The 21,305-nt window shown below is 38.7% G+C and overlaps 1 protein-coding gene and 1 long non-coding RNA gene across 15 annotated transcripts in view; one reads left to right on the top strand and one right to left on the bottom strand.

Annotated features, from left to right (window-relative positions):
- The window catches only part of LOC143428579 (uncharacterized), a 15,200-nt gene extending 9,741 nt beyond the window's left edge, over positions 1 to 5,459 (top strand). The window contains exons 3-4 of the long non-coding RNA XR_013102438.1: positions 4,724 to 5,375; positions 5,426 to 5,459. This is a non-coding gene — a long non-coding RNA (uncharacterized LOC143428579). The remainder of the gene's footprint in view (positions 1 to 4,723; positions 5,376 to 5,425) is intronic.
- Positions 1 to 21,305, bottom strand: part of Rab3-gef (Rab3 GDP-GTP exchange factor) — a 24,149-nt gene extending 2,844 nt beyond the window's left edge. The window contains exons 1-33 of one of the 14 annotated variants that reach the window (XM_076903531.1): positions 21,174 to 21,305; positions 18,901 to 19,123; positions 18,555 to 18,723; positions 18,251 to 18,416; positions 17,719 to 17,899; positions 17,428 to 17,585; positions 17,025 to 17,325; positions 16,482 to 16,811; positions 16,131 to 16,163; positions 15,640 to 15,752; positions 14,859 to 15,559; positions 14,555 to 14,793; positions 14,203 to 14,397; positions 13,287 to 13,460; positions 13,107 to 13,175; positions 12,837 to 13,037; positions 12,544 to 12,739; positions 12,380 to 12,469; positions 12,153 to 12,286; positions 11,901 to 12,059; positions 11,623 to 11,814; positions 11,460 to 11,547; positions 11,256 to 11,395; positions 10,608 to 10,748; positions 9,591 to 9,735; positions 9,404 to 9,533; positions 9,109 to 9,325; positions 8,764 to 9,036; positions 8,166 to 8,345; positions 1,617 to 1,689; positions 1,409 to 1,455; positions 607 to 823; positions 325 to 558 (exon numbers count right to left, since the gene is read on the bottom strand). In XM_076903531.1, coding sequence (XP_076759646.1) covers positions 325 to 558; positions 607 to 823; positions 1,409 to 1,455; positions 1,617 to 1,689; positions 8,166 to 8,345; positions 8,764 to 9,036; positions 9,109 to 9,325; positions 9,404 to 9,533; positions 9,591 to 9,735; positions 10,608 to 10,748; positions 11,256 to 11,395; positions 11,460 to 11,547; positions 11,623 to 11,814; positions 11,901 to 12,059; positions 12,153 to 12,286; positions 12,380 to 12,469; positions 12,544 to 12,739; positions 12,837 to 13,037; positions 13,107 to 13,175; positions 13,287 to 13,460; positions 14,203 to 14,397; positions 14,555 to 14,793; positions 14,859 to 15,559; positions 15,640 to 15,752; positions 16,131 to 16,163; positions 16,482 to 16,811; positions 17,025 to 17,325; positions 17,428 to 17,585; positions 17,719 to 17,899; positions 18,251 to 18,416; positions 18,555 to 18,723; positions 18,901 to 18,996 — 5,782 coding nt within the window. In that variant the 5' untranslated portion in view covers positions 18,997 to 19,123; positions 21,174 to 21,305. Of the gene's footprint in view, positions 1 to 324; positions 824 to 1,151; positions 1,259 to 1,408; positions 1,456 to 1,616; positions 1,690 to 6,243; positions 6,964 to 8,165; positions 8,346 to 8,763; positions 9,037 to 9,108; positions 9,326 to 9,403; positions 9,534 to 9,590; positions 9,736 to 10,607; positions 10,749 to 11,255; positions 11,396 to 11,459; positions 11,548 to 11,622; positions 11,815 to 11,900; positions 12,060 to 12,152; positions 12,287 to 12,379; positions 12,470 to 12,543; positions 12,740 to 12,836; positions 13,038 to 13,106; positions 13,176 to 13,286; positions 13,461 to 14,202; positions 14,398 to 14,554; positions 14,794 to 14,858; positions 15,560 to 15,639; positions 15,753 to 16,130; positions 16,164 to 16,481; positions 16,812 to 17,024; positions 17,326 to 17,427; positions 17,586 to 17,718; positions 17,900 to 18,250; positions 18,417 to 18,554; positions 18,724 to 18,900; positions 19,124 to 20,593; positions 20,615 to 21,173 lie in introns of those variants that run through there. The other 13 variants (XM_076903532.1, XM_076903530.1, XM_076903536.1 and 10 more) reach the window with 13 other exon arrangements.

The following is a 21,305-nucleotide window of genomic DNA, read 5'->3' as shown; positions in this document are numbered from 1 at the left end:
AAATCATATCTTCTCATCCATATCCTAAATAATCTAAAAGAGGCCTATTTAAACTCTAACTGTTCGAAGTGAAATCGAAGGAAATGTACTTATAATTAACCCGAAAGAAGGAAATTGCACGATACAGACCTGCTCTTACATTTCTTTGGCGATGCAAATGAATTAATTAGAAAACGATGCTTTACACCCAGGGTAGGCAAGCGTAGGGGGCACACTTATTGTAATTATGCACAAATGGGAGCGAGTGTCTGCCTCTGTGTCAGTGATGCCTAGGATAAGATTCGAAATGCGTGCTTCTATGGCCAGTTTGGCTGGTGTTGCTACCTGAATGTTGCTGAGTTTGAGGCTGTTGCTGTTGGCTTTGCTGTTGACGCTGTTGTTGCTGGTGCTGCTGTGGTCGTTGTTGTTGATAGTGTGCACGTTGCTGGATCTGTTGGTGCTGTTGGTACTGCTGTTTCTGCTGTGCCTGTTGGCGCTGCAATTGCTGTTGGTGATGCTGTAGTTGTGGCGATTGTTTCTGTTTTTGTTCCTGTTGTTGGGATTGGTGTTGAGGCTGAGGTTGAGGTTGAGGTTGAGGTTGAGGTTGAGGTTGAGGTTGTAGCTGAGGCTGAGGCTGAGGCTGAGGCTGAGGCTGAGGCTGAGGCTGAGGCTGATGTTGAGGCTGATGTTGAGGCTGATGCTGATGCTGAGGCTGAGGCTGAGACTGATACTGATGCTGGTACTGAGGCTGATGTTGTTGTTGCTGGTTTGGTTGTCTTCGTTGCTCCAAACCAGCGGCCAAGTAAGAGAACACACAAAGTACCGAGTAGCAGATTTGATCTACCTGTAATTTTGGTTAAGTTTAGAAGATTGCTCGTTTTACAGTTACGATGTAAGATGATGAAGTTAAGTTTACTTATAGCATTTTCTTTTGGTCTATTTCGTTGAAAATGGAAGGAAATTAATTTTACGTTTTTTCGCTCGTTTTTCTACAACGCATGCAAGGATCAGAAAAAGTCATATAACTTTTGGAACATAAATCAATTTAAATGTGAAGAATTATAAAAAAATACGTGTATAAATTTTCTAATTAAGGGTGAAATAAACGGAATTGAAGAAAAACAACGGAAACTTACGTTTCGAATAGGCAAAACAAAAAATCATAACTAAACCTTCATGCATTGTTGCTTTCGGGGATGGCTTGAACCTCAGACGAGAGTTCAGATAACGTAAAGGCAACGGAGAATATCCTGTGCATGCAGTGGCACAGTACATTGGCCTGTTGTACAGCAAATGAAATACAAATATCGTTACAGCTAATAAACTAACGAACAGAAAAAATGATAAATCTACAGGAAACATAGGTATACGTAATCTATGCGCAACAAGCTAGTTTTTAAAAATGTACAGAACATTTCATCTTACTCACCATTTGAGACTTATATTTACGTTGAATTACTTGTCTAGTTTTAGGATCTGAAAAGGTAAAAATCCAATGTAAAAATTGTTGACTTTACCATTTTTTAAAGGCAAACGGTACATATCTTTTTCTATTACACATAGAAATTTCTTTCTACACACTTAAATACATTTGACTCTCTCTTTCTTCATGGAAACATTTGAGAACAGTTACTCACTGAATTCTTCCAATACAAAGATCCCATCCTTCTGAGTAAAGCACTTGCGGATATGATCGAGTCTTACAAAAAACTGCAAATAACACGATTATTCTGCATTAGTCGGGCTCTGAAACGAAGGTGTTCCACGATCTACTCGTACATGCACACATGTGATTAAATCCTCTATGGCCGTTTATACCCGGACAATGTAAACCGTGTGTGCCAAGAACATTTCGGAAAAAAGGCGTGAAGTTTTTTCAAGTAAAAAATGCTCAATTCGATGGTGGGATCAAGCTCTGAGTCGTCGATGTTTCACGTACTATCGTATCGGCTAATACGCATCACAGTGCACCTTTTATGAAAGCAAAATTCTCAGGCAAAGAAATTTCTCTTTATACTCCCAGATCTTCTCAACTATTTTCTTGGCAAAATTTTGCTTCAATCTTTATAATCACACGTGCACGTTTATCGTAATATTTGCAGAGATATTTCTTCACCAAAAGTACCAAAAGTTCATTGCTCTATTCATTATACATGATACATTATTCATCATAAAGTCGTTGTACAACGAAGCTTGACACAGCCTTACTTTCTATCTTTTTTTCTTATGTTTCAGTCTCATACAATTCATTAACACACATCAAAGAGAAAAGCTGGCGGTACATGTGAGCTATTAATCATTTCTCGCGAAACAGTCGCTTTTGTCTGCTCTTCTTTGTAACCAAACTTTTCTCCAAACATAAGTGTCTCGACAGGTCTACTAGGTGTGATTGGTTTCAAGGGAATAATATTCTAATCTCATGCGTGTTCAAGTATACACAAATCAACTTTCACAAACTTTTTCACTTCCCAAAAATGAAGATTAATAAATAAGAAATTCTTTTAGGAAACAAGGAAGTTAGCCAAGGCATTTGTAATTTCTCGCCTTACTTCTTTCACATAGAATCATATTTCGTTCAAAGGAAAGAAATATGCCCGTTTGTACTTCTAATGAGTATTTTTTCCTCCGATTGGTGTATACAAGAACGATCAACGTGGCAAGCAGGGTTTAACAGGCACAATAGAAGCTGCACACACCATGCATCATTTTCTCCGCTAATTAAAGCCAAGTCATCCATTTAGCGCTGAATTCGACAAAGCAGGGCTGGAAGCTGGTTAATCGCGAGTATTGGCCGCGGCGAACTGTATTTCTGGCTGTAACAAGGCGTACAACAGAAACGTAGAAGCGAGATATCACCAACGGTGAATAGTAAACGGCTCAAACTCTGAAGCAGAAACATCACAGAGGGTAGCGTCTAATAATCGCAGCGATTTGTTTTTTTTTCTTTTTTTTTTTAATCAATTCAGCGGCAGGCAGGCAACTCTGGAGATGGCCTAAACTCATCAAAATGTATAAATGTCATCGATTGCTTGGCATCAATACATCTGCTATTATTATGTGCAATTGGTACTGGTATATCTAAAATGCGCGAAATTGGGACTTGGCCCGGTTGATCTATTGCCACATTCTTTTTTTCAGTTTTTTATTTAATGATGCACAGTTATGATCCGATCGATCGATTGGTTCGAGTGATCGCGAGTGTGGTCGCAATGTCTGAGATTCGGAAAATCGAAACATTGTGTAGAACGGTGCCATGCTGTGGAACAGTGTTTTTCAAACTGATGTTTGTCACTGATGATTCACGTTTCACTTTGTTTTTCAAACGAAAAATATAAGAAATAAAATCTCTTTCATTTTTATCGATCGTAACGATGAGTTAAGACTATTTGTATTATCTTAAATAATTGATAAGAATTTTGATAAACAGAAACTTGATAAATTTCAACAATCCAATTGGGTGCTCAGTAGTATTGCAAGATTAAGAAGGAACGTATGTTTAAATTAGTAGATTTCGAGAAAGTGGCGAAGAGTTTGTTAATGATTACGCAATTATAAGTTGAAAAATCAAAAATTCAACACGGCTTAGAACTTTTGGTAAGTGAAAGGGAGGCTATAGTATCAAACAATTTCATAAATTTAACAGAAACAAATTGATTAATTTCAATAGAGCTGAATTCGTCGAATTCAGAACAGAGGCTTCGATAAGATTTGAAATGCTAACATTTTTGGCGCTAAAGTTTGGAAAACACTATCGTAAAAGTGTGTGTATGTGAAGATCGGAGAAGAGTAATGTGTCAGACTCCTTTCGAGTTGCTTTTCCACGTTGTGGGAATTTCATTCATCAAATCAGACATCACTATATAGCACGATACCATTGCTCTACTACATAACTGGCAACGTGAGAGTGGTTCTATAGATGGTTCTGCAAAAGCGGGCGACTTCTCTCTATCGTACATATATCGAGATCTACTCATTCATGCAGTGCATTCAAATTTCCCTAGAGACGTACATAAACATTCATCTCTATCATTTATCCCTAACAGGGGGAGAGAGAGAGAGAGAGAGAGAAAGAGAGAAACAAGGCTTTCGTTAAAAAAAAGGAAAAATCAAAATTTGTTATAAAACTGTTCAGTTTGAAATTAATATAAAATTCATCTTGTGACTACATTGTTTACGTGTCCGTCACCCGATTTTGCACGGAAACTAAAAGTCAATAAAAAAAATAAAATTATAGTGTCGCTATGTACCTTTTTGGGGTTTTTCCTCTACATCAATAACTCGAAATTTTGTTTATACGTTCAGATCGGATTTTGAAAGGTGGATGCGAAAGGAGCTTCTGAAATTAATTTAATTGCAATTTTTGTATTTTATTAGAACTAGAGACCCCGAATCCAAGACGAAGTGGTAGTTCTAGAGTGTAGAAAATGTTTTAAAGTCTGTCTAAGCAGGCAGCACGATACTGTCCTCAAGTTTTATTTTAATGAAAAATTATCTGGAGTGGCCATTCGTTACCGATTAGCTCTCGGACACGAAATATGCCACGTTCATTAATATTATTGATAGTTAAATCAAGGAAGAAATACGCGCATCCGTGTTCATGCAGATAAAACTAATTTAAGATAGACTGACCTCGAGGTTCGTGGCAACACGATTTCAAAAGCACCTTTCAGATACACCCTAATTATAAATCGTTGCACTCCCCGTACAACATATATAACCTTTATCGTTTATTTTTAATATGTAGATAAATCGACTGATTATGGATTATGAACTTAAAAACCTACACAACTACGGTCAACACTTGGTGTATATACACAACAGAACGTAGAAGCAGTATGTAATACGCGAGGGAAATGAATAATATTGGGGGTGTAATACAAAGTCCCATAATTTATGAGATAACGTAGAAGGCTACGTGATGAAGGGGAATAGAATATATATATATACATAGATATATTATGTATATACATATAGTTGCATTGAGTGCTCCGAAACATTGCTCTCTACAAGTTGCACTAAACACTACTTACAAATACATATGTATACTCTCATCTATGAACAATCTAATTGGAGTTATATATCGAAATGCAGCAGACACTGTTCTGCGTATTATATATAATAATGTATATATATATATAGAAAGAGAGATAGTTCAGTGGTACCTGAATCAGCCTCACGATAAATAATATAGATCATAAGGAACACATAGGTATATACGATATGTATATATATGTACTCTATGTGCGTAATATATATACATAAAAATGTGTATGTCACAACTAACACCGATCGATGGTAGGAAAACAGTAAGGTAGACAGAGCAGATCAGTTAATAAATTTAAATGCACTGATTAAGAGTGTAGTAGTAGTAGTAGTAGTACTGGTGATAGTAGTAAGTAGTCACTAGTAGGAGCAGTAGTAGTAGTAGTAGAAGTAGTAGTAGTAGTAGTGGTAGTAATAGTAGTAGTGGTAGTAATAGTAGTACTGGTAGTAACAGTAGTGAATAGTAAGTAGTCACTAGTAGGAGTAGTAGTAGTAGTAGTAGTAGTAGTAGTAGTAGTAACAGTAGTAGCAGTAGTAGTTATAGTAGTTATAGTAGTAGTAGTTAGATAATAGTATATATGGTTAATATAATAATAATACGGCTAAAAGTAATGGTGAAATAAAGAAGCATTTCCGGAATACGGCCAACACTGATTATAATTAATATACTGAGTTCATATAGCAAACAGTGATTTAATTTGATTAGTACCTCGAAATCCTGTGTATGCCCAGCCCAGGGGCAATGTCGACGGACAGGACACAAGAAAACAGAAAACAGAAAAACAGAAAATTAAATTTCTGCCAACAATTATGATTATAATAATCCACTCAATTAAGAAATATTAATTAAGGGCTCGGTACGATGATAGTACAGCTAGAAATATTACCTATCGTCATGGCCAATTTTTGACAAATCAGCGGTGATTGTTCATTGTTCAAGGACCATCTCAAAAGTTCCCCAAGCTGAGAAAAGTCTATTGATAATTTATATGCGCGTTAATTACTATTAACTCAATGACCGTTCTGTCTAATACTTTTTCAAACTTCAAAAAACTAAGAGAATTTATTTCATCTAAAGTTACAACCAATTACTTATGTTATATCCTCCATCCTTTTAACAATTCTACGTTCTTTCTGTCGCGAATAGACTTTCCTCGCGTATGACCACGACAAATAATGATAGAAAAAGAAACAAATATATATAATAATATATTCTTAGACTTAATAGAGAAAAATATAATATATGGCATCCAACATTCAATACAAATCATAATAGAGAGATGTATATATATATATAATTAAGGGCAAATCTTTCTGTATATTCCCTAACCCTTATCATTTATATGAATGTATATATATGATAAATGTATATATGTATGATTATAATACAGATATAAAAGAGACTGCAGCTGCACATCGAGCTCCATGCAAGAAAACATTGATTAACGCTTGAACGAAAATATTACCCAACAAAATGACCGATAGAATTTATATACGTATACGTATGTATATGTATATACGTATGGATGTGTGTATAAAATACATACACACGCATATATACACACATATATCAAAAGTACCCCTGTCAGTATGTAAAGTACAATTACCACATAATAAATGTTAAATATAATCAAGAGTGTGTGTATATATATATATATAATATCCAGTAAGATAAACGTTACATATTAAAGTGACCAGCCAGTGTGTTTGTTTGCTCGTCCTATATGAAAAATTATAGTTTTCTATCTTTTTTTCTTTCAACAGTGTATGAGTATGTGATCGTATGAACATGTGATTAATTATGTTCGCTATTTATTAATCGTATACATTAATAGCTTGATCTCTTCCCTTTGTTCCTCCATCATTGGTCCCATTCGTTCCCCCTCGTGTGCATGTGTCTCATATGTGTGACATTTGTCTTGTGTTTCGAACTATAGCAGCCTGAAAAAAGATTCTAATTTCCCTCTCATTCTTGGTATTCTACAGTATACAGAAGACAGACGTGGCTATCATTTTCGTTCTAATGGTGGGTGGAGAGAGAGGTGGTGAAAATTAGTCATATATACGATTAGTGATAGGGGCAGTGGAGATGGTTCAAGTCAGAGCTTCGTGTGATTTCATAATTGGTCATTGGTATACCTCACAAACTCATACATAAGAGTTAGTAAAGAAATATATATATATATGTAATAATACGTACAGATACAAAATTAAGCAGATCGTGGTGGCTAGCGATGGGAGATAATATTGAGTGGTCCTTGCATCAATGCAATAAAACGGAAGAGAGGAACGAAAAAGTAATACACAGAGAGAAAATTCAATAATATTGAAAGAATATGAACAGTAAAAAGAGGTTTTGGCGCGGAGCGTTCGATCTGCTCCTCTAAGCATTCGTCTCGGTTCAACCTTATTCTTTTAAAGTATACAATGCTGTCTAACTATTTTAACAGCATCGTTTGTGTTTTGGAACAAAGCAGAAAAAAGAAGCAAGTCTGATTTAACTCTTTCTAATCCAAATGTGCCTTTTACATCTATCGATTTCTCTTCAGCCCTCTTTTTCCTATGGCGATGATGCCAAAAAAAGAATAAAGTCACCCAAGAAGCTGCATAATTCGTAGCACTGCTCTATATATCTTTTTCTTTTATTTGAAAATAATTTCTTCTACAACTAATTGTATTATACTATTTGCATTCGAATCAGAAAGATTTGAATTTCATGGTTGAATCGAGGCGATCTAGGGAACGAACCCCATGACAAATTCTCGAGATTGTATATACGTTTCGGCTGCTGAAATAAGTACATGGTTATACGATTTCCGAACATTATAATGGATACAGTAACATCACCACAGAAAGACATGACATATGTATAGTTAAAAAACATTAGTGGAGAGTAGGTGACAAAAAGAAAGTCGCTATAGAAAATAAACAGGATGGATATGGAGAGTTTCAGATGCGCTTCAACATTACATGAACAATTGGACAATGTAAAGAAAAGATAGATAGATAGAGATATAGATAGATAGATAGAGGGGAAACAGGTTTTTGCAACAACCGGTTAAAAGTTCGAAGTTTCCATTCTTCTTGCAGTTCGTTTCGAAACGAATGAACGCTTGGTGCACGTATTTAGGTGCGAATCATACCTTGCTATTCGCGAAGAGTAGACCCACGCCCTCCATGCAAACCTGCAGTAGCCCACCCTCGCCGGTACGCATGTCTTGGACCGGAAACTCGCCTCCCAATTCGACGCCCACGTTGGCGCCACGACCGCGGGCAGCTGCCTTTTCCATTGCATCTTTTATACAGTAATACAGCTCCTTGCACTGAAAGGATATTGTGTCACTCTATTTGTCTTTATTGTATAAGAAATAGATCCTTCTGAAATGCACGGGAATAGTGTGACAAAAATTGGTTTTATAGGGCTATACTTTTAACGTAATTTTATTGAAATGATATGTGAAGCTGATATGTGAAGTTATCATATTTCTCTACTGAAAAGTAATCGACGATTACATAAGAGAAAATTATATTGATATAGCTATTTTATATGCAGTTCTCACATATCAACTCTGGTCATCCAATAATAGAAAACGTAAAGGTAACATAAGTTTCTTTTGCCATATTTCTGCTATACTGTAGAATATTAAACGTTAATCATATGTTTCAATTAGTCACCGTTTCACCACGTAGAATATATATTATGTATTATCAGTTTGAATGGGAATTTCGTGCAATACATACCTTTTTAGTATAATACTTATGCAGTTGAGTTTGCCCGCCGTTTCGACGCCAAAGGCACAATACTTTGTTCTTTGGACTGTAGGTCATGTTCACCAAACGCTCGTACCACCATCGTTCAACGATTACACCGTTCACGGATCTCAGGACAAGTCCGTCGTGGCGTACCTCGAGAAATCGTAAATCACCTTCTGCGTCGACGCCGGCGTGCACTGTGAACGACTGTCGATGCATTTGTCTGGACGTTAGGGGCTTCAGATCTATATCGTTCCCATACTGCAATGTAGACAGAACTTTTCCTTAGATTTCTCAATGTTCCAAGAATTTTCTACAAAACTTTTCACTTACAAGATTATGTATTTGATCGAGAAGTTGATTCAGCTCCTGACTATAAATCAGACCGATGTGACTCTTTCCCAATAATCTCCTTATTTTACGCTTCACTTCATTCTTGTCGACATTCAGCATCACCAAAATCGCAGTCAAATTGTGCAATAGAGTGCACAGCAATCTATCTTCATCGTGTTCCAGTCGTTTCTTCTCACTTTCACTCAAACTCTTATATCTGAATGGATGCGAATCCAACATCAAATTTCAATCTCCTAAGCTTATTCTGAAATTAGATAAATCGAATTTTTTGTACCTCTCCATCATTTCTCCAGGACCTTGATCCATGCCAATCATGTCCCTTTCCTGGGACACTGCATCCAAGAAAGCATCCTCCCAAAATTGCATCTGATCCCAAAGTGAAGATCTCTCTTTTCCCAATAAGCCTACAATTTATCTCATTATGATTACAATTACCTTTGAGTTAGTCATATTTAGCGTACCTTCGAATAAATATGTTCTCGCAGCCTCCGGACTAGGAGCAGTAGTAGTTGGTACCAAACTTCCTCCGTGGTACCGGAAACCAGTGCTCAAGGAAGACTTGCTGGACCAAACACTTCCAGTTCGTTGCTTTGGTTGTCGTGGGAACTGAAATTGTAAAATCATCTAAGAATTCACAGAGATACTTTTCGTTCTTGTATTTTACAATATTTGTTACAAGCTTCGTAAGCTTGATGACTTTTTTCTAGTGCTAGGAAGCTCCAAAAGAATATAATAAAGAAAGCTGTACAAATTTTAATTCTTCATTCGGTGCTTAATACTACGATGATAAATTGTATTTTGAAGCCATAAAATTTAATCTTGTAGATAAAGTAGCAATTTTCCATTTGTGAAAAGTGTACAAGTATATTTTTTAGCAATATTTGGGCGTTCTCTAGAAGTTATTTGTAATATTTTATAAATAGTAGAACTCATGTTCAAGCGGGGACTGACAGTAGATTAAGTAAGAGTAGTCCAGCAGTAGTAAACTAAGTAAAAGAAGCGTGGCAAGAATTTTCAAGAGCTTTAATAAAATGAAAAAGGAAAATTCCACAAAATGCCCAGAACTGTCCAAAGCTATCAGTAATAGTAATAATTATGTGTTTTATAGTGTATCGATGGAAATTGCAAAAGCTTCAACCTCTTCACGTGTGCAAATACTAATCAATTAGTAACATGCTATCCTCTACTATCCTTTCCAGCAGACTTCAAAGATTGTTATTTATCCCAATCAATCCATCACTATTCCACAATGCAAGTATTGCACAAACACTGTGTTGTACTTTTAGATCCATCCGTAACTAAATGATCTATAACTAATATTTTTCACCTAGAAGCTAATTTTTTAATTTCGAGGGTCGTTCAGTTTCTACCAACTATTTAGTCTAATTTAATCTATACACTTTTTTTTTAACTATTTTAACATTCTACACTTAAAGGGGTAAAAAAAAGTAAAAGGACTGATTCAGTAGATCATTTACATTGCCTTGCTCGACCTCGCTATCAGAGACAGTGCTTCGGAAAGAAGTTTGGTGCGCTTGCCGAAAAGCAGGATTAGTGATTATGCTACCTCCGTCTGTGGACAAAGCTTCGCTGCTTCCTGTTCCACCTCCCCGCCCACTCTAAAAACACATGACGCCTCTATATAGCACACTTACAGACCAATATACGAGACAACGTGTCGCTAATTGCTTTTTCTTTAAACAATTATGTAATATCTTAAGTATGAACCATTTCGCGGAGACCCTGATCATCATCGAATCAGCTCTTTGATCGTGTTTCCTGGGCAATATTTATCGTTCGCATTTTTAGACAATTTCCTCGTCATAATTATTTACAACATTTTTATAGTATTATCTGTTTATGTGTATTAATCGGACGCTCTTTCTTTGCCGATTTGATATTATCAATTGTATCATTGGGACGTATTTACTACCATTTTGTGATCGTTGACGAAAGAATGAATTCTCCGATTTTTGGTAATTAAATGTACAAGGTGTTTCGTTTGTTTCGTATGCTTTCGTGTTTCCAACATTTTTTGCAGCAGAAGAAAAGTGTGCAGGGAATAGTTCGTTTGGTTTTATACGAGAGAAAGAGAGTAGCGTTCTGAAGAAGCTCGTTACTTTTACCTCAGAGTCGAAGGACGTTAGTCTGCTGAGGAACTTTCCTTTCTTGGTGAACATGTCGAGGAACATGTCTGTCGTTGATTGGCTTCCTTCGCTAGGCGGTGGGGCATGGCTGTGCATTTCCAAATATAGCTGGGGTGTGTCTATAATAAAAAATATCTGAATCACGAACGTTTCTTAATTGAATTCTCTGGCATTTTATTTCACCTGACTTTCGAGGTGCATCTGAAAATTCTGGCTGTGTGGGAGACTGTGGTGACCTCAGATTTTCCTTGCTGCCAAACGGACTAGATGTCTGTAAATAATCGTGTAGAATTGAAGAGATAGATTATATCGAGAACGATGGATAGGTAACAGAGTTGATACGTACCTGAGACATTAGAGAACTATCGAAACCTCCCTCCGAAAGGTCTTTGCTCCAATAATGAGTGTGCGCGATTTCCATTAATTGAAAAACCGATGCCATTCCGCCCAGACCGAAATTATGGTAAGTGTGTCCAAGACCGTGAACCACTGCTTGAAGGCACTTTAGCATCCCCTTGTAAACTGGCTTCGAAATGCACTGTTCGTAGAAAGGAAAAGGCGAAAAATGTATAAGTTTCTGAAGGTCCTAAACGTGGGATCGAGTTTAATTTCCGTTACTCTTACCACATCGTCGATATGATCGTCAGGACTAATTTTTTTATTAAGACCTTTATTCAGTTTTGTAACCACCAAGTCGCGATAGCTTTCATCCTCCATCAATTTCTTTAGTCTGTTCAATTTCAGCCAACCGACGCCTTCTCCGGCTAGCACTTGATTCACCATCTAAAATAAATGAGCGAAATAACTATAAAAATTGTTCTACTGTTAAAAAGTATATTTCCATATTTTTTAGAATTTTGATACAAAAAAACTTACGTCCGTAAGGAAAGCTTGATTGTCGCTGTTTGTACTAGATCTTTCCGCATTCTGCATCCGTTGAATTTCCTCCTGACTGTTTCTATTCGTCGAGTGTTTAATCAACGACGAACGTTCAACCAGTCCCATTTTACCTGAATGAAAGCATTGATTCAAAGGAAATGGTATTTAAACATCTCTCTACGGGGAAACGAATAAGTTCATTGAAAAAAATGATTGAGTAATACTTTTAGGGAAAGGTCCGAGTATTGGTGTCTTCTTATCCCCTTTCTGCGACTGAGGGACGCCAGTATTTCGACTAGAACTATTCTTACTGCCTGCAAATATTTCAACATGATCCATTAAAAACTTTACGTATTAGAAAAAATCGTTAATGAATGATATAACGTACCAAACAGATCGCTAAACATGTTGCTTGTTTGCGTGGCGATACCATTTAAGTCACTACTAATATTGCTGAAAAAATCACGACCGATTTCCCGGCGCCCTCCGCGATTATCCGATGCGACTAGTTGCGTACTATTCGAATCTCTTCGTTGCAACATTCCAGGAGGCGATGGAGGTGAATGCTGCGAATCTCCGAGTCCCTAAACAATTTTTAATATTCGAACAATTGCATTTCCCCAATGTTTGGCTTTTAATTCTGGTCGAAGGTGCTTTAGAAATTTCAATAATGTTGCGTACTTTGAGCAAACCCTTCTTTGTAGCTACTTCTTTGGCACTTTTCGTGAAGTCTTCCAAAGTGCTCTTGCTCACATACGTTAAATCGTCGAACGTGTTCTTGCTAACTCCAGCCGCGGTTTTGCTCGCTTCCAAAGCGGACTTCGAGGCTTCTTGCACGGATTTCGTAGCCCCTTCTACGGCTTTCTTCGTGTGATGCGTCAACTATTTAATTACAAAGAATGGTTAACAGTGTTCTATGACAACTACACGCATTCTACAATGCAGATTCACCTGTTCGAACGGCGCGAAAAGACTGTCTTCACCAGCCTCTGTAATCTTTTCTTTCGCTTGATGTTTCAGCTGTTATAAGGATAAAGAAAAATGAATATCGCTTGTCAGAAAATCATAGCTGCAATTAGTGCCGTGTTATAATTATTGTATGTAGATATATCGATAAAAATGGGAAAGTACCTTATCCATCTGAGCGAGAAGACCGTCCTGACTGCTCTGTCTGGTTGTTTCACGGACCAAATCCTTCGCCTGACTTGCAATCTGTTCGAACAAAGATCCCTGAGACCCTTGGCGTAGAACACCATTCCCAGTTACCCCAGAACCCTGCCTTTGCAAACCTTCGGTACTCGGCCTCTGAACATCAGTATCCAACGGAGATTATTAATAGGATTTAGACAAATTAGAAGTAATTTAACACCGATTTATAGTGAAAATATATAACAACAATACATCGTGATAAAGGTTCACTTTACGTGCAACCTTGTTGAAAATTCCGAGCATACATTCAGTATTAGATAGGATAATCCATTAAACATTAGGGCGTGAGACGTATTGGGAGAGCAAAAGGGAAGTACCATGCACTTACGATTAATATTTACTTAATAATCGTAAGAAATTTAAGGAGAAACTTATGATTATTATACCACGTCGTTGTAAGGGAAATCATTGAAATATATCCTACAGAATTCCAGAGGTCTAAATCATTGGGCAAAATATGAAAAAATGAAGAAATTTTGTGTGATAAAATTCTAAAAGAAATCATTCGATAAAATACCAGAAAAAAGAAGATTGTACCATACAAATTCTAAAAATATAGAAACATTTGCACCGAATAGTACAGAATTTCAAAGAGAAATCGCTCGGGAAATACGATAATAAAAACGAATTGGAGGGGAGATCGTCCAACCCGATAATTTGATAACAAAATATTGAACGATCGGAAAAGCGGTTTCCATGTTGGGCACATCGAGTGGAAAAACTGTGCTTCCCAACGGTACACAGCATGCAGAGCTTAAGTGACGGTGAAAATGGGAACCGATAGGAGGGTAATCGACAGATGTTACGCCGTAGAGACCGCCAATGAAGAGTGACTCACGGGAATGACAAATCTACTGACACGCGAGGTCCTGTGGGACGTCGCAGGACGTTCGGTGTCGCTGATGTTCGAGGCGGCTAAAGAATGGCTCTTGCCTACTCCGAACTGGCCTAACGAACTTTGTGCGGTCAGGATTGTGCGTTGTGTTATCGTGGACGCTGAGTCTGACTCAAAGCTACCACCCTCCTCTTTGTCCTACGATCAAGTACTTTGTTAAGACGCTGATCGTGGCAAGAAATTTGCGTTTCGTTAGTTTGTTTGGAAATTAGTATAGCGTGCAAGATAATGCACACAGAACGATGTGAATCATAACAGTATAATGAAAGAAATTTTTAGAATATGTTAAACTTACATTGGCCAACTGTGAGCCTTCTTGAACTTTTGGGTTCAGCTCGAACTCGGAGTCCCTGTTGAAACTGGGGCTGCTTAAATCGCTGTGACTGGAGGAAGTACTCGGTGGACTTTCTGGCCTCACCGTTGATTCTTCCTCCACTCCAGGATATTGCAGTGAACTAGGTGGATTGTAAACGTGCTTTGGGTCCACGGACAAAGACATTGGCTGGGGCTGTGCCGTTTGCGAACAATTATAGCCTACAGAGTGAAACATATTCTGATGAATAATATTTCATAATAAGGGAGAGGGAAGAAACACTTACTGTGAGACAAATCCGACGACGCCATCTCAGACACGAAATCGCTCAACGAGGAATAAGAAGAACTTGTGCTCTCAGCACCCTCAGTGTCAGATCCGCTCTCATCGGTGGGTTGGCTCTCGTGTTCCTGCATCGCCTTTAATGCGTTCGCCAACGAGCTACGATCGTCCCAAACTTGGAAATAAATAGGCTCCAACGCCGAGGCGTACCATTTAGGTTTGTCTCCTATCTGCGTCGGGTCGAACACCCCAGTTTGCACCCTCAGGAACGCCACGTTGCTCGGGGTGAGGGACCACTCGGCCAGAAACTCCACCGCCTGAGTCTTCGCGAACTTACTCAAGAAGTGGCTGGCTCGTGGCCTCGATCGAAGGAAAGAATTGATTTGGAACGCGACCACAGGTCTCGGGTGCAGTCTCAAGATCCTTGTGTGCTCGGTGAAGTTCGCCAGGAGATTCTGCGAGTTGAAGAACCGCACCATTGCCACTCTTGTGGCTATATCCACCGAGTCCACGTCATTCCCGTAAATGAAGGGGTTAAACGGTGGCATGGTTTGCGACGACATCGGTTTCTGAGGCGACGAGGTGCTGATCGATTGGGAAACAGAGGGTCGACGGCCACCGGAAGCTGTACTGGTGCCTGGAGAACTTGCTGGACTTGAATGCCCGTAGTGATCGACGCTCGTTCTGTGTTTCATCGAAGAAATGCTGCACGGATGAATTAATTGTTAGTTGGTTTCACATCATGCAGAAAGTATTAAGCATGGTTAATCATTTAAATTACCTACCTCAGAGTAGTTAGGTGAGAAGACAGACTCTCTCTTCTACTGGGCGCCTGCAATGAAGTCCTCGGAGAAATGTCCTGCGATGGTGGTTGCGGAGTTGACATACTAGCCATTGCCTAAGGGAAGATTATCAATGAGAGGAGACACGGACTGGAATAATAATATAAAGTCTATTCTGTGTGCTCTAAAGAGCTCGCGTATGAAATTATTCAGGGCATGTTGTTGAAGCAACTATACACTTCGTTTATTCTAGATCTACATTTACTACGCCTCCTATTTTATGTTTTCTATTGTTAAGCTTCCTGTCTTTTTTCGTTTTTCTTCTGTTCGATCGAAAGTTCGACAGCGTGCTCCATATTTTCTAACGTTGAAAAATAATAAAAGTCTACTCGTTAAGTAGGCGAAATTACGTCCATGCCTCTAACTACAACAGAATGAATAATCAACTAGAATATCTATGCTCCATGCAAAGAGTGGATAAATGATATATTTACAGCAGAGCCGTTTTGGTCCATCAGTTGCATCGCCTGCGGAACCGATTAAACGAGGAATAGTTAAAACAAACATAGTTCAGTGTCGATATGTTCGATGTAGAAGTGTCTACTATAGAGATACATCAAGCTCGCCCTCTTTTCATTTTGAGGTATTAACCCTTTCGCAGCCTTTTCTAAATGTATGCATTACCTTGGGTTCAAAAATTTAAAAGAAAAAGGTATCCCTTACACGAAGTTCAGTGTTAAGGGTGTCTGCTAATATTTAGTTCTAAAACTTGTTATTATTTCCATTTATTTTACTCAGTTGCGAGAGTGTTAACGTGCATAGCGATTAATGGTGTATCTATTTACCTGTCTCAAGTGGTTCTTTAGTACGGTGCCTTCTGGTTCGGGTAATGGGGGCAATTGGTCACCCAGACCAGTAGGTGCGTTTATCTTATTGCTGTCTAGATCCACTAGCCAAATGTCATCGGGCATTGTAAAGTTCGTTTTGTACAATAAAAAAGTAGCGGGTATTCCGATAACAAATGGTGTAGGTGCAAGCAACAACTGTTCCGCGCAGCTCATGCACGTGGGTAACAATGGTATCGCGGGGAACATATACTCCAGAGGATAAATCATCGTAACGAACGCCATTACGGACATCGATAGGGCATTGTAGTCGCGGGATTGCAATACGATCTGAAAGCAAATACAATTTATAACACTTCAATCGAGCTTCTTCCTCTCCGATTTACATGAAACGAAGTCATCATAAAACGAGTATCTCGCTGAACTCATCAGTCTAACTCTAATTACTCATATCTTATATTGCCCGTAGGCAATTACGCAAAATTCTTAATTGCTTATGTATTATGTATTCCAAAATCAAAACTGTACCGAAAGGAATATTACCTTGTGCTCCAAGAGAATCAACGTGAGAACTTTCAAGCATATGTCAACGCCCAGAAGTTCCAAGGGTAGATGCAGAGGGAAATCAACGAGAGAAAATCTAGTATGGTCTGGGAGTGCAAAACAGAGTGGTGCCTGCATACTTTTCGACACGATCTCGACCTCGACGCGTGTCTTCGTCGGGACTGGTACCGGGCTGCTTAACAATCGCAGTATCCACGTTTCGATTTCACGAACATCGTGCAACATTATCGAAGGTGTCCCTTCCAGCGTTTGCCCTGTTAGGACGCTCCACACTGTGTCTCTGTAGTAAAATGATAAATGAAAGCGTGAGACACAAATAGCGAAGGAAAAATGAAATTACGTTTGCAAACTGTTATGATTATATATAAAAATACATTGTCACCTGTTAGTCTGCCTGGAGGCACCCACATTCTGTGGCGAGGAACTCTCGTTACAAGCGTCGATGATCTTCTTTAGAACGAAAAGGCATTCCCGGAACATTGAAAAGAATGGATGATGGGAAATGATGCATAACGAAGTCAAGGAATGATTTCGTGTCTTCTGAAAGTACACGCATGCATAATTATATCATTAGATATTCGTATAATTAAACAATCCGTCGATTAATCAGTTAATAATTCTATGACGGAAATAAAATTAATTCATCTAGTAAATTAATTGCAATGAAGCCTACCTGCCGTCTGCGTGAAGCACGCGGAGACGGAGAATGACTTCCACCGCTTTCACTGTCTCCGCTTGGCGCGGTGATACCTAATCTTGGTGCACTTGGTATATGCGAGGTATCAGAGTCCCTTCTGCCGCTCGAGCAATCTTTCTCAGAGTCACTTGGACCTACTGCGCTACTCCTATAGTCGCTATAAAGAACAGCTAGAGATACAGTCTTATAATTGCCAAGAGTATTCTGAACGATCGACTGGTAATCAAAGTTGCCAATGTCTTTTTCTTAAAATGGTATATCAATGAATTCTGTATCCAAAAATCAGCCGTAATGGTTTTATATTTCCCACCCACTGTTTGATCGCTCTTAATTTTCTAATATGAAATTGACATTTCACACTTGATAGAATATTACACCCTTTACACGACCTTTTAACTTAACCTTTGTGAAAGAACAAGTGATCTCGAATTCAGATCTGAATTTCTCGTTCGATCATTTTTCTGCACGAACAGGTAAGATTATATTAGAATAATGTATTATATTTCACCTAGAAAAGGCAGAATCCGTGCTCTTTTCCATGCTCTTCCTCCAGCTCTCCCTTCGGAAAGTGGTGTTGTACTTGTCCCTCTTCGTCGAAACTCCGCTCCCAGCCGCAGTTCCTACCCTTTCTATTGGCCGATAGAAATTTACGCAAATCCCATAGCGAGTTTTTCCTAAAACATTGCGAAACAACATCTTCATTCAGATACGCTTAAACGCATTTGAACATCAATCAAACGTTCCCTTTTCTCAGTGTAAGTCAGTTTTCTGAGGAATCGTTGCGAAAAGTGCAAACGGTTGTAATTAAATACCGGAATCTTTATCCGTGAGAGTGAAGGTAAAAGACGTGGCCTCTCGTAAGGCTGTGCGTTTCGGGCCCACGCTGGTGCAACCCTCAGGCTGGCAAAAGTAAACCATGTCCAGCGGCAACGGGAAATCCTTATGGTCTTCCACCGGGTATCTTCGAAGTAATTCTGGAATCTGTAACGTCCGCGTATTCACGAGCTCCTTCGTTAATGCGAACTTATTGGAAGTCTTAAATCTATTCTTAACTTATTAAGAGTCTCAATTCTATTTTTAACAGATATAGTTGTAGCCACTAGCAATTTATGAATATTCAACTAACATATATTAGTAGTTTAAATATAGAAAACATACTTGCACAGGCTGGCGAGAGACTGAGGGCAGTCTGGCCCCCACAATGGCGAGGTAATCCACCAAGCGGGGGCACAGGTGCTTTTTCTGTATATCCATCGCTGTAATTTACAGCTCTGTCACCGTTTTATGCAATGTGTACGGGTCATCTGAGCCATTGGCCTTTCGTCAGGATCGCCTCCCGATCGGTTCATGGCTGTATCATTCTTCACTTGATCTTCCACATCTGAAACATTCGATCGCGTTAATTTCGACTCGACCAATTTGTTCAACCTTGACGTAAGAGATCGAAAGAATGAATTGTACCGCGGGGGAAGGTTAATTGATAGTACGGTCCAATAGTACGCGAAAGAATATTTGGAACACGAGGCTCATTGATTTCTTGAGCCTCGTGACCTATATCGAGTTAACAAGAATCACAAAAACGCTTGAGCACCTTGCAAGGTTTTAAGCTGAGCTCAGCGAACACGGAATAACATTTAGGTGAAGATTCGCTTAGAAAGGGCCAAGCCTCCAGTCGAACTTAACCCTGACAACATTCCTCTGCCCTTGAACAATTTTACTGTAATTGCGACGCAATAAAATGGTCCGCGATATCTCGTTGCCCTACATTTTACAAATATTCCAATCCTCGGAATATGAAACGCTCTTCTCCAAGTGATTTACAATAAGAGAAAATCTGTTTCATATTTAGAAAATATCTGAGAATATATATGTACACATATTTTTTTAAATTTCGCTTCGAAGTAAGATAAAATTTGCAATCGATTAATCCTTTCATAGTCGTGCGCGTTTGCGCGGAATAATGCACTAAACAAAATTGTGTTCACGTTGCCCTCGCAGTTTGTTTTTCCATTCGATATTTTCGTCCAAAAACTGTCAGACTTCGCTGACGGGTTTGAAATTTCTCTTATAAGGAAAGGATAATGCGTCAGAATTACTCTCTTAATCGCAAAACGTCCCGTTTCCTGTTTCGCTTCATTACCTCGAGCGAGATAAATGCGAAACGAGATGTCGAGGCGTCGATTTGATGCTTAACTCACGTATCTTTTATTTAAACAGAAGTTCCTAGTGTGTTGTCCTGCCTGATTCCACAAAGTGTCCCATTTTCATTTAAATATCCAATTTAATTCGTTAAGAAATTAATCCAACAGGTAGTCTTGAATAGAATCGTAACTAAATAAATTAGTCAATAAATAGTTTATTATGCGATAATAACCAAATTGATTCAATTCAACGAAGAACAGCGAAAACAACACGAAGATGACAGTAAAGCGTAATTTTTAAAAATGTCAGGACAATCAGACTGGGGAGGGTAGCACAGACCTTCAATTTGTCGATGGGACAGTAAAATTTCACCAATTGCCAGTAATTGCGTTAGATTCCACTATATCGATCGCGGTGCAATCAATGATTCGATCAGCCAATTTCCGACTCCATTCTAATGTAGTTTCACTTCTTCTTGTTCAAACTGCTCGAAGCTAAAATTAAAATTCTATTCTTCAACTAATATTAATTTCAGAATCCACAGCGATTAAGTTATACCGTTATATACTATTATATTCATTCTGTTAATGACTAGAAGGTGTTACTTTTAGCATATACCGATCGTAAGGACGATTTAAAGGGAAGCTAAAGTGCGATCGAATCAATTAAGAGAAATTGAACATTCGTTGAACCGTATAGGCGAGCTCACGTCTCGTTCAATGGACGAATCCATGTTTCCACTTCTTTTCACAATCCTTACAGTACTATATCTCAACAGAGACATCAGAAGTGCCTAAATACACATCATCTTTGAACGCAATAATTCTTCAACCCCCTTGTCCCGTCACCCCTACAACATTCTCCAATGCATCGCCCAATATGTTACCATAATCAAACGAAACACGTTTCAGCGTAAACTGCAACACGCGTACCTCCCACAATCCCACTCTAACATCCTACGACTAATTCGCTAAAGATACTTGTATCAAATCCAACAAACTGTGCGCGTACATCAAACCCCTTTAACAAACCCCCAAAAGGTATAAGGGTCGGCACGCAAAGCGCACATAATCGAAGCTCCACAACGTCTTCTGACATTCGCACGTCATTCGTAACTCGTGTCGAACCACCTTGCGCAATAGAATTCTTTTTCCAAAATTTTACTCGCCCCGCAAACGGTAGTCAATGATTCAGGAAAATGCAATTTTAATGTTGCTCGTTTATATGTTTTTGTTGAACATGTATTATTGACATGGAGGGATGATTAGAATCGTAAGCAGAGAACTTACGTGTCGTTAGAACGAGAATCCCGATGGAAAATCGCCGTTCTTCGTCCACGAGACCGCACTCCGTATCGCCCAACTGGCGATATCATACTGGCGATCGTTCGCGGCGCAGCTACTAGGCAGGCGTACGACCAG

This window comes from Xylocopa sonorina, chromosome 10 (assembly GCF_050948175.1).
Source record: "Xylocopa sonorina isolate GNS202 chromosome 10, iyXylSono1_principal, whole genome shotgun sequence".
NCBI classification, from domain to species: Eukaryota; Metazoa; Arthropoda; class Insecta; order Hymenoptera; family Apidae; genus Xylocopa; species Xylocopa sonorina.
Note: the sequence above shows the minus strand (reverse complement) of the source record. Positions and strands in the feature narration are given on the sequence as shown.